The sequence below is a fragment of the Oratosquilla oratoria genome, unplaced genomic scaffold, assembly GCF_046742065.1.
Source record: "Oratosquilla oratoria isolate Oo_2021 unplaced genomic scaffold, ASM4674206v1 SCAFFOLD58, whole genome shotgun sequence".
Classification (NCBI taxonomy): Eukaryota; Metazoa; Arthropoda; class Malacostraca; order Stomatopoda; family Squillidae; genus Oratosquilla; species Oratosquilla oratoria.
In genome coordinates this window covers 670,142-680,141 of record NW_027467722.1, presented here as the reverse complement: position 1 = coordinate 680,141, position 10,000 = coordinate 670,142, and the positions used below count along the sequence as shown (strand labels likewise).

Sequence of the window (10,000 nt, the reverse complement as noted above, 5' to 3'; positions counted from 1 at the left end):
GGAGTGACGTGGTAGAGGTAGACGCGGTCGTGTGAATCATGGAATGTTATGAATGAGGCCTTTGTTCAGCAGAGGACTCGGGATGGCTGATTTGATATATATATATATGTATATATATATATATATATATATATATATATATATATATATTTCTAAACAGAAATGTATTAGCACATTTGTAAATGACACACAGGAACCCACAGTCGGAGAAAATAAACTTTGAATAAAGAAGAATCCTAAATTTCGGCTATCAACTGCAGCCCTCTTCAGGAAAGTACATAGAGTAGAGTACAGAGTGGACTTATAAGCTACAGAGAGGAAGAGATGTGGACACATTTGCCCCGCGCCTGAGTGAGGTCATCTGTCCACATCACTTCCTCTCTGTAGCTTATAAGTCCACTCTGTACTCTACTCTATGTACTGTACTTTCCTGAAGAGGGCTACAGTTGATAGCCGAAATATAGGATTCTTCTTTATTCAAAGTTTATTTTCTCCGACTGTGGGTTCCTGTTTGTCATATACATATATATATATATATATATATATATGTATATATATATGTATATATATATATGTATATATATATATATGTATATATATATATGTATATATGTATGTATATATATACATATATATATATACACATACGTATATATACACACACACATATATATATACATATATATGCTAATAAGAACACGGGTACGTGTGTTCACTTATGCAAAGTAGACCACTTGGAAAAAGAAACTAACTGAAGATGTAATATACGAAAGCGCTCTGCTTCGTTAGTTTCTTTTTCCAAGTGGTCTACAGATGTTCAGCAATGTGTAGTTAGCTTTGGCCGATTTCGCCCGCCTCCTGGTTTCTCGTTCTACGAGAGGACCTTGTACGCCGCAATCATGACCTCCAGCCGCTCAGACAAGGAACAGGAGGAAGAGCAATGGACCTCAGGAGGGAGTTCGAGAAGTAGTTCCGCCTTTGGAGAGTCCAGCGTCGAGGAGTCCAGCTACACCGAGGATTCCTTCGCTCCTGTCTTTAAGACCAGTTTCAACGGAGGAAGGAAACGTTCACTGTCGTCTAGCGCAGAAGAAGAGGAAGAAAGCGCTTTCAAGAAGATAAAGACCAGTTTCAACGGAGGAAGGAAACGTTCACTTTCATGCAGCGCAGAAGAAGAGGAAGAAAGCGCTTTCAAAAAGATAAAATCCTTCGAAGATCCCAAGAATGACTGGATCGAAGTCAAGGAACTGGGCGAAGGAGCTTACGGCTCCGTAGTTTTGCTGAAGAAAGCAACTTCGGAGGTTTTCGTCGCCAAAAAGTCGATCGAACTTGAAGACGATACGAACCAGGAAATCGAAGTCCAAGTCCAAGAGAGTCTCGAGCACCGCAACATTCTTCGCGTGCTGAGCTCCGAGAAGGACGAGACTCACATACACATTTACCTGGAATACGCCAATGGAGGTGACCTCTCAAGAAAGATCGGGCCCTCAGGCTTGGACGAAAAAACGTCCGTGTTGTACTTCAATCAACTGATTTCAGGAGTCAAGTATATGCACACACATGGAGTGGTGCACAGGGATCTCAAACCTCGAAACTTACTCCTCAACGGCGATAACGTTCTTAAAATTGCCGACTTCGGACTCGCAGCCAAGCTGGAAGACCGGAAGACTTACCTGAGCGAAGTCTGCGGCACCCGAGGCTACATGGCTCCTGAAGTCTTCTCGGCAAGATACAGAGGAGAACCCAGCGACGTGTGGTCGTGTGGCGTCACTCTCGTCAAGATGCTGAGCGGACGCGCTCCCTGGGAAGTAGCAAAGGCCTACGACCCTAATTACCAAATTTGGCTTCTAAAGGGCCTCGTATCCCTCGACAGCAAACCTTGGACTCTCATCTGCAAATCAGCAATGGAGTTGATCGAAAGTCTTCTCCACCCGGACCCATCCGGAAGAGCTACAATTCAAGAAATCGAGCAACATGACTTCGTTACAAATTAAATATCAAGAATTTACAAACCATAAGTGAACACATTCTACTTTCGTTATCACGCTTGAAAAGTATTAATAATAATGATAAAAAATGAAGTAAAATAAAAAATAAATTGTAATTACTATATTCAAACCTATTTCGTGGTGAATAGTTTATTGAACTAAATTTCGAATCTTCTATTTGAAAATAGAATTTTAGTATCAATTATTAAGAAACATTGGGAGGTTTCCCTCGGCTGAATAAGATTACTATGGGTTAATGAAAAATCAAATTTACCCATACAATGTACAGTTCTATCTACTTTTATGAAATGATGGTCTACCGAATCCTGGGTCTAGTGGGCGAGACGCCGAGTGTGGTACAATTTTAAGAAACGCTACTATGAGCTGAATAAGATCATCCATCACTAACCATAATAAAATTCTTACAGATCCAAAGTTGTTCTTTGTGGGCGCCAAAGGGTTAATAGAAAATTACGTTTAACACTTTCCTAACTAGGATTTTGTCTAAGTGAATAAAGTTTGTGTGTGTGTGTGTGTGTGTGTGTGTGTGTGTGTATTTTCATATGATTTGTATTTGTGAGGTTTTGTGCGTTTGTTTTGTTTATTTGTATATATGTATATATGTCTCCTCCAGTGCGTTTGTGTGGGGGCGCGTATGTGTATTTATGTGCGTTTTTAGGTGATTGTGGATACAAGTGAGTGTGTTTGCGTGTATACATGTGTTCACAAGAGTGCTTGTGTGTACATAGGTATGTGGTTGTGCTTTTGTGCTTCTGTCGGTGTCTGTGATTATGTCTGTTTCTGTACCTGTGTCTGTGCTTGTGTCTGTTTCTGTTTCTGTACCTGTCCCTGTGCCTGTGCCTGTCTGTTTCTGTGTATACATATCCGAGCATGGAACGGCCGTGGGTAAATGTAATATACGCGTACATGCAAATGAAATTATGTATGCAAAATGAAGGGGTGTGGATTTGAATCTAATCAAGAATGTGTAACAGAGAGAGGAGGAAGAAGAGAGAGTGAAGGTGGTTGGGGGAGACGGTGCTAGAAATCCGTGAGAGTGAAGAATGGAAGTTGAGAGTAAGAATTTATGGGAGTGAGAGTGTGAGAGTATGTGAGGAAAAGAAAACAGCATCAGGCGTGAAAGTGGAGAAATTTGAAGTGTTTGAGAGTGAGAACGTGAGGAAGGCAGGAAAGCGTGAGAAGGAAACATTGAGTAAGGGAAAGCAGGAAGTGAGAAGTTGAGGTGAGAAATTTAATGTGAATGAAGAAAGTCGTGAGTGTAAGAGAGAAGAGACTAGAAGTGAGTGACAGCGTTAGCGTGAGGAAGTGAGAATGCATTAGGATAAAAGCGTGAGTATATGAAGTGAGAGAAAGGAGAGTGAGATGCTGAGAATAAGGAAAAGGGAAGCATGGGAAGAAGATCTTAAGAAGGAATAGTGAGAGAGAAGAGAGTGAGAGAAAATAAAGTGAGATTTGTGAGATTTCTCGAGTGAGAACATAAGAAACAGACTTTAAGATAGATACCATGAATGTGAGGAATATGAAATGAGGGAGTGAGAATGTTTGAGAGTGATGAACGGAGAACAGGTGAGAGGCAAAGGCGTGAGAAAAGGGAGAGAAACAAAGATAATACGTGAGAAGGAAATTAGGGAGGAAACTAAATCGTGAGATACTGCTGAAAGTGAGACTGAATGTGAATGTGACTGTGGTTTAGAGAGTTAGTGAGAATGAGTGACATTGAGAGTAAGAATGATGGTGTGAATGAGGGAGAGAATGAGAATAAGAGTAGGAATGAGTAAGAGCGAAAGTGAGATTAAAAGTGAAATAGAGAATGAAAATGAGAATTATATTGAGAATGAAAGAGAGTGAAAATTAGTGAGAATAAAAATAAGAATGAAATTGAGAACGAGATTGAGCGAGAGTGAGATTAAAAGAGAAATAGAGAATGAGAATGAAAATAAGAATGAAACTGAGAACGAGATTGAGCAAGAGTGAGATTAAAAGTAAAATAGAGTATGAGAAAGAGTGAGAATGAGTGTGAATAGAAATGAATATGATATTGAGAATGAAAGTGAGAGTGAAAATTAAAGTGAGACTGAGAATGAGAATGAAAATAATGAAACTGAGAACGAGATTGAGGATGACAATGAAAATAAGTGTAGGGAGTGAGAATGAGAGTGAGAATGATTCGTTTAGATAAACACCTAAACAAGATGCTGTAATGCTTACCATTTATTTTATATTATTCATTTGTTATTATTTATCTTTATTATTCTATGATTATCATTTATTATTAATGTCAGTTTATTATTATTTACTATTTACCTGTTTGCTTATTATTTACCTTTGACTATTTTACTTATTTTATTTGTTATTATTCATATTAATATATTTCTATTTATCTATTTGTTTATTTATCTATTTATGATTTTATTTTGCACCTAACCTAGTTATGGACTAAAAGGTCTCCTGTCGGCATGCTCCTCTTTTGTAATCCTTTGTAATCCTGTGTTCATGTTAATGCAAATTTGTATTTATCTATTTATCTATATCAATTATGCGTTTATTTGATTTGAGGGTTTGCACTTCCTCTGCCCTCTCTCCTCTCTCCTCTCTCTATCTCTCTCTCTCTTTTTTTTTCTCTGTCTTCTACCCACTTGACTGTCTGTAAATCTGTGTCTGTCTGTTCTCTGTTTCTGACTTTTTATCTCTTTTTTCATGTAGTGCTCATTTGCGTAATATGGATGAACAGTATATGCATTCATTTATATGTATTTCTACAAATACGTTTATGTAAATGCATGTATATAAATATATTCGTGTATATATATGTATATAAATACATTCATTTATATGCACGTATATAAATGCACTTGGATCTTTCCTAGCTAGAAATACTTTGGATTTTGTTATATGTATGTTTGTCCAACATATTTATTTTACTGTCCCTGTCTAGTACTAATGTTATATGAACACCATTAGTAGAAATTTGGGAGGACAGGTCTATCTACATTTTTCTATGCTATTCCATGTTTAAAACGGTATTCTCTAGGATGGCGGAAATCTACGGGTTGTTTTCGATATTTTCCGTAATGAAGACTTTGGAATTCACAAACTCGCTTTACTTGTCCTGAATTCAGAGGTTGAATATGAGCTATTATTATCAACATTGCAGAATATTAAATAATCCATTATATTTGTCAAATATAATACTATGAATTACGACAATATATGAACATATCGTATATGTGATTGTTCAATTTGTGTGAGTGTTGTTTCAGTGGGGAGAGGGAAGCGGGTAGACTTTCAAGTGTGGCATCATTGCTTCCGTATTTTCTTTCAATGGGAAACTCTATCATGCTCACTTTTACAGTGGTGAAAATTACTGTCAAATTTCATAGGTTACTTGGAATGATGTCAGACTCTTTTTATCACTTCGAATGTGTATGGTGGGAGGAAGATGTGTTAGTGATTATATATATGAAATAAGTGTTGCACATACACATTGACATCCCCCCCCCACACACGACTCGATGGGGCAGTTGGCACAGTTTCCGGCCGCCACTACGGAGGTCCGGGGTCGAATCCCTCTCAGGGCTGAAATCATTTCAGTATCGCTGCGCTGCGAGTCGTTACTCCAACTCGTAGGCGGGGAGTGGGGTGTGTGTGTGCGTGTAAGGTCACAAGATTACCCATAGATCGGTCATATATGAGCTTTGAGCTCTTCCGGGAGGGAGATAGCTATCGATTATGAGTTCAACACATGATCCAAGACCATGGTGTATTACACACACACACAACTGAATTTTTTATATATGTTCAATTGACTGAATGGTACTTTGTATTCTCTAGTGTTAATTTAATTCCCATGTTGATATTAACCTCAGGCGATGTTTGTAGAGCATGAAAATATTCTTTTGTGTTGTAGAGGTGGAGGGTGGATGGTGAGTGGTAGATTTTTTTTTTTTTTTTTTAATCCCAAGGCTATCGACACATAAGGGGGTCATTAAGCCTGGTGGGAAGTTGTTTAGTCTCTACGTTTTTTTTTTTTTCATATTGGTTGTGCTGGAGAAGTCGTTATCATCTGTCAGAAGAGGGCAGGTGGAGAGGTAAAGACGACGGTCTTGCTGGTTGTTCGCTGTATACGAAGAGTATCAATAATACCCAGTGAAAGTAGATAGTACTTTCCCTTGTTGACTGAGAGTATGTCTGTTTGACTCATCGTCTAATAGTGAATGGAGTAGATAGACAGTGGGATCAAGGAGCTCTGTCGTTTGGTTCTGTAAACTTGAAGGATACGGGGAACGTTCCTGGAAAGGTTCTTGGTGTTTCTTCATTTTACTGGTGGTACGCGAGTCTTCCCGAGGTCTTCTGCTGACACAGCTGGATCGGAGACGTTCCCTGGACGTCAGAAGTCTTGCTCCTAGTGTTGCCTCTGGTGCCGCTTCTGGTGTTGTCGGTGCTCCTGCCTGTGTTGGTCTGCTGAAGGTGGTGCTGCTGCTGTTGCTGAATGATGGTGTTGCTGGAGTTGGTTCCTTAGTTAACGTCATAAGAACGGCTTCTGGATTAATGCACAGACACACACACACACACACACACACACACACACACACACACACACACACACACACACACACACACACACACACACACACACACACACACACTTAGAACGTAAGAGTACCAGAAAGATGATATTTAATTGTTTGAGATTAATTGATTGAGAAGTATGGTGGGGGGGTTATGAGAATAGATAGTGAGAAAGGAGAAGATGAGGCTGAGAGTGGGAGGTGGGGGGTAGGGAATTGGTAGATAAAAGTGATCAAAAAATATTGTGATGGTTTGGGCATATGTAAGGAACGGAATAAGAAAGACCAGAAACAAAAGTGTGTGAAAGGCAGTGACCGATAGAGTGAACGGGGGAAAGACGAAACAATTAGATAAATAGAGTCTTGAGTAAAAGAGGAATGTCCTTTGATCAGGGAAGGTAAGCGACAAGAGACAGGCATGAATAGGGAATGGTTGTGAATGGATGATAAATTGAATCTGCCCCTAAGGGATTTCTCCTTGTCTTCTCTAATTACTTGTGAGTGGCTGTCGGCCACTGCTGTGGAGGTGCTGTATCTCGCTGCATTGTTTCGCAGGGCCTTTATCCAGGAGGAGCTAAGATAAGAGAAAACAAATGGATGTTGGATGGGTGTGGGATGGCTGAAGACTGGGTGCATGGATATACATGTTACAACAGTTGTGATAAAGCGATAATAAATGAAAATATGTACACACACACACACACACACACACACACACACACACACACATATATATATATATATATATATATATTATATAATATACATGTATATATACATACTCGTATATACATACACACATGCATACATACACACATATATACATTCATAAACACACACACATAAACATACGTACACATATACAAACATACATACACACATATATATGCATATATATATGTATATAATATACATATATGTATACATACATGCATATATACATACACACATACATACACACATATATACATTCATAAACACACACATACATACATACATACATACATACATACATACATATAAACATGCATACACACATATAAACATATATACATACACACATACAAACATACATACATACATACATACATACACACATACAAACATACATACATACATAAAAAAGGAAGACCTGGAACGTCACCAGGCCGAGGTCGCGACATCTGGTCGCTCCGGGAGACACTGGATCTCGTCGAACTCTGGTCCCAGATGGTGTACAGATCCAGAAACTCCCGAAGTCCGGTCACCCCCCCCTCCCCCCGCCAGGTGAACAAATCTCTCTGTGGTTAGCCAGAATAATGTTCTTCAACTCCTTTGTTTTATCAAGGGGACGCCACGGGAATGAAATGGGTTGATGTTCGTCACATGCCACTGAAGAGGTCAATCGAGGTCAAGCTCAGTGTTCGTTTGATCAGAAATGACTTCGGTTGCAATCTTTCGTTTTTCGAACCTCCAAGTGTCAAATTACCTTTGTGTCGTTTATTGCGATGCTGAGTGACGTAATAAAAGAAGTTAAACCTCTTTGAATCTTAGGCACTTTTCTTTTAAATATTATTAGAAGATTCTAGAATATTTTGAGCCAAGTCGTCCTCTAGATATTCAAACTCGTGACATTTGACGAGGGAGACTGTCTAGTGTGAAGTGACCTTTAGTCTAGAACTCTGAGTTTAGTATGATAGCCTTGCGGCAACCTTAAGCATCCTCCTCCACACCCACCACCACCACACTCACCACCACTACCACCACACCCACCAACATCACTACCGTCACACCCACCCCCACTACCACACCAATACCACTATCACCACCACATCCACCACCACCACCACACCCACCACCACCATCACCACACCCACCACCACCACCACACCCACCACCACCACACCCACTACCACCACACCCATCACCACCACGCCCACCACCACGCCCACCACCACACCACCACATCCACCACCACACCCATCACCACACCCACCACCACACCCACCACCACACCCACCACCATATCCACCACCACACCCACCACTACCACACCCACCACCACCACACCCACCACCACCCTCACTACTACCACCATTATCACCACCACCATTACCACCATGATATTGAAACTCAAAATGTGTCAAAAAGAAATAATCAGGAGTTTCTTAAAACTATGTACTTTAATGCTCGTAGTATTAGGAACAAATTTCAAGAAATACAGGCGTATGTCAAAAGCGAAAATCTCGATATAATAGGAATAACTGAGACATGGTTAAATGGTACAGAGTTCGAAGCTGAATTTAATATTGCGGGATTTAAACACTTTCATCAGGATAGAAACCACAAGAAAGGTGGGGGTGTTCTATTGTACGTTAAAAACAATGTTCATGCTTGTGTTTTAGAGAAAGTGAAACAGGATGCATATGACAGTTTGTGGGTTGAGTTAACCCTAACAAATGGACAAAAAATGAATATAGGTGTAATATATAGGCCAAAGACATTATCATTAGCAGACGACAAACTGTTATTTCAAGAACTGTCTAGTTTCTGCAACCGGGATTTATTGATAATGGGTGATTTCAATTTTACTGACATTGATTGGATGACCCTTGAACATGGCCATATAGGTAGTCGCTTGATTGATTTTCTTGGTGACAATTACTTAATTCAGCATGTAAAAGAGCCCACAAGATATGGAAACTTGCTCGATTTATTGATCACTAGCCGCGAAAGCATGGTAACTGATGTAGAAGTCGGTGAATCTGTTGCAAATAGCGATCACAACTTAGTCAGATTCAAACTACTAAACAATTTTAGAATAGATACTTGTGCTTCTAAAATACCCGATTTCAGTAAAGCTCAGTTCATAGAACTACGTCAGGAGCTTCAGCTTACAGATTGGGAGGCAAAATTAAACGAAAGGCCTGTAGATCAGATGTGGAAAATATTTCAAAATACGCTCACTAAGATGATTCAAACTTACATTCCTTTTAAGGACAGACGTCCCCCAAATCAGGCTCGCCCAAAGTGGCTCGACAAAGAAACTGAAAAAAGTATTGCTAAAAAGAGACAGGCTTATAAGAAATATAAGTGCTCGGGTGCATCTAATGACTATGAAAGTTATGTATCAATACAGAGAGATTTAATAAAGACAATAAGAAAAAGAAAACGACAATACGAAATGAACATCGCTGATAAATCCAAAGAGAATCCCAAAGAATTCTATAGTTACATTAGAGATAAAAAGGTTGTTAGGAATCACATTGGTCCACTATCATCTGCTGACGGTCAACTTGAATATTCAAATGAAGGAATGTGTAATATCTTAAACAATTATTTTAGCTCGGTATTCGTAAACGAAACACCTCAAAGTGAATTCCAAACTGAAACCTGTGAAAAGTCTGGGGTAAACTTACTCACTACGGTAAATATAACAAAAGAAAC

The 10,000-nt window shown here is 39.4% G+C and overlaps 1 protein-coding gene across 1 annotated transcript in view; it reads left to right on the top strand.

Annotated features, from left to right (window-relative positions):
• Positions 1-890: 890 nt before the first annotated feature.
• Positions 891-10,000, top strand: part of LOC143023763 (uncharacterized) — a 10,354-nt gene continuing 1,244 nt past the window's right edge. The window contains exons 1-3 of the mRNA XM_076182377.1: positions 891-1,979; positions 3,084-3,198; positions 6,280-6,512. Of these exons, the coding sequence (XP_076038492.1) occupies positions 900-1,979; positions 3,084-3,198; positions 6,280-6,512 (1,428 nt within the window). The 5' untranslated portion in view covers positions 891-899. The remainder of the gene's footprint in view (positions 1,980-3,083; positions 3,199-6,279; positions 6,513-10,000) is intronic.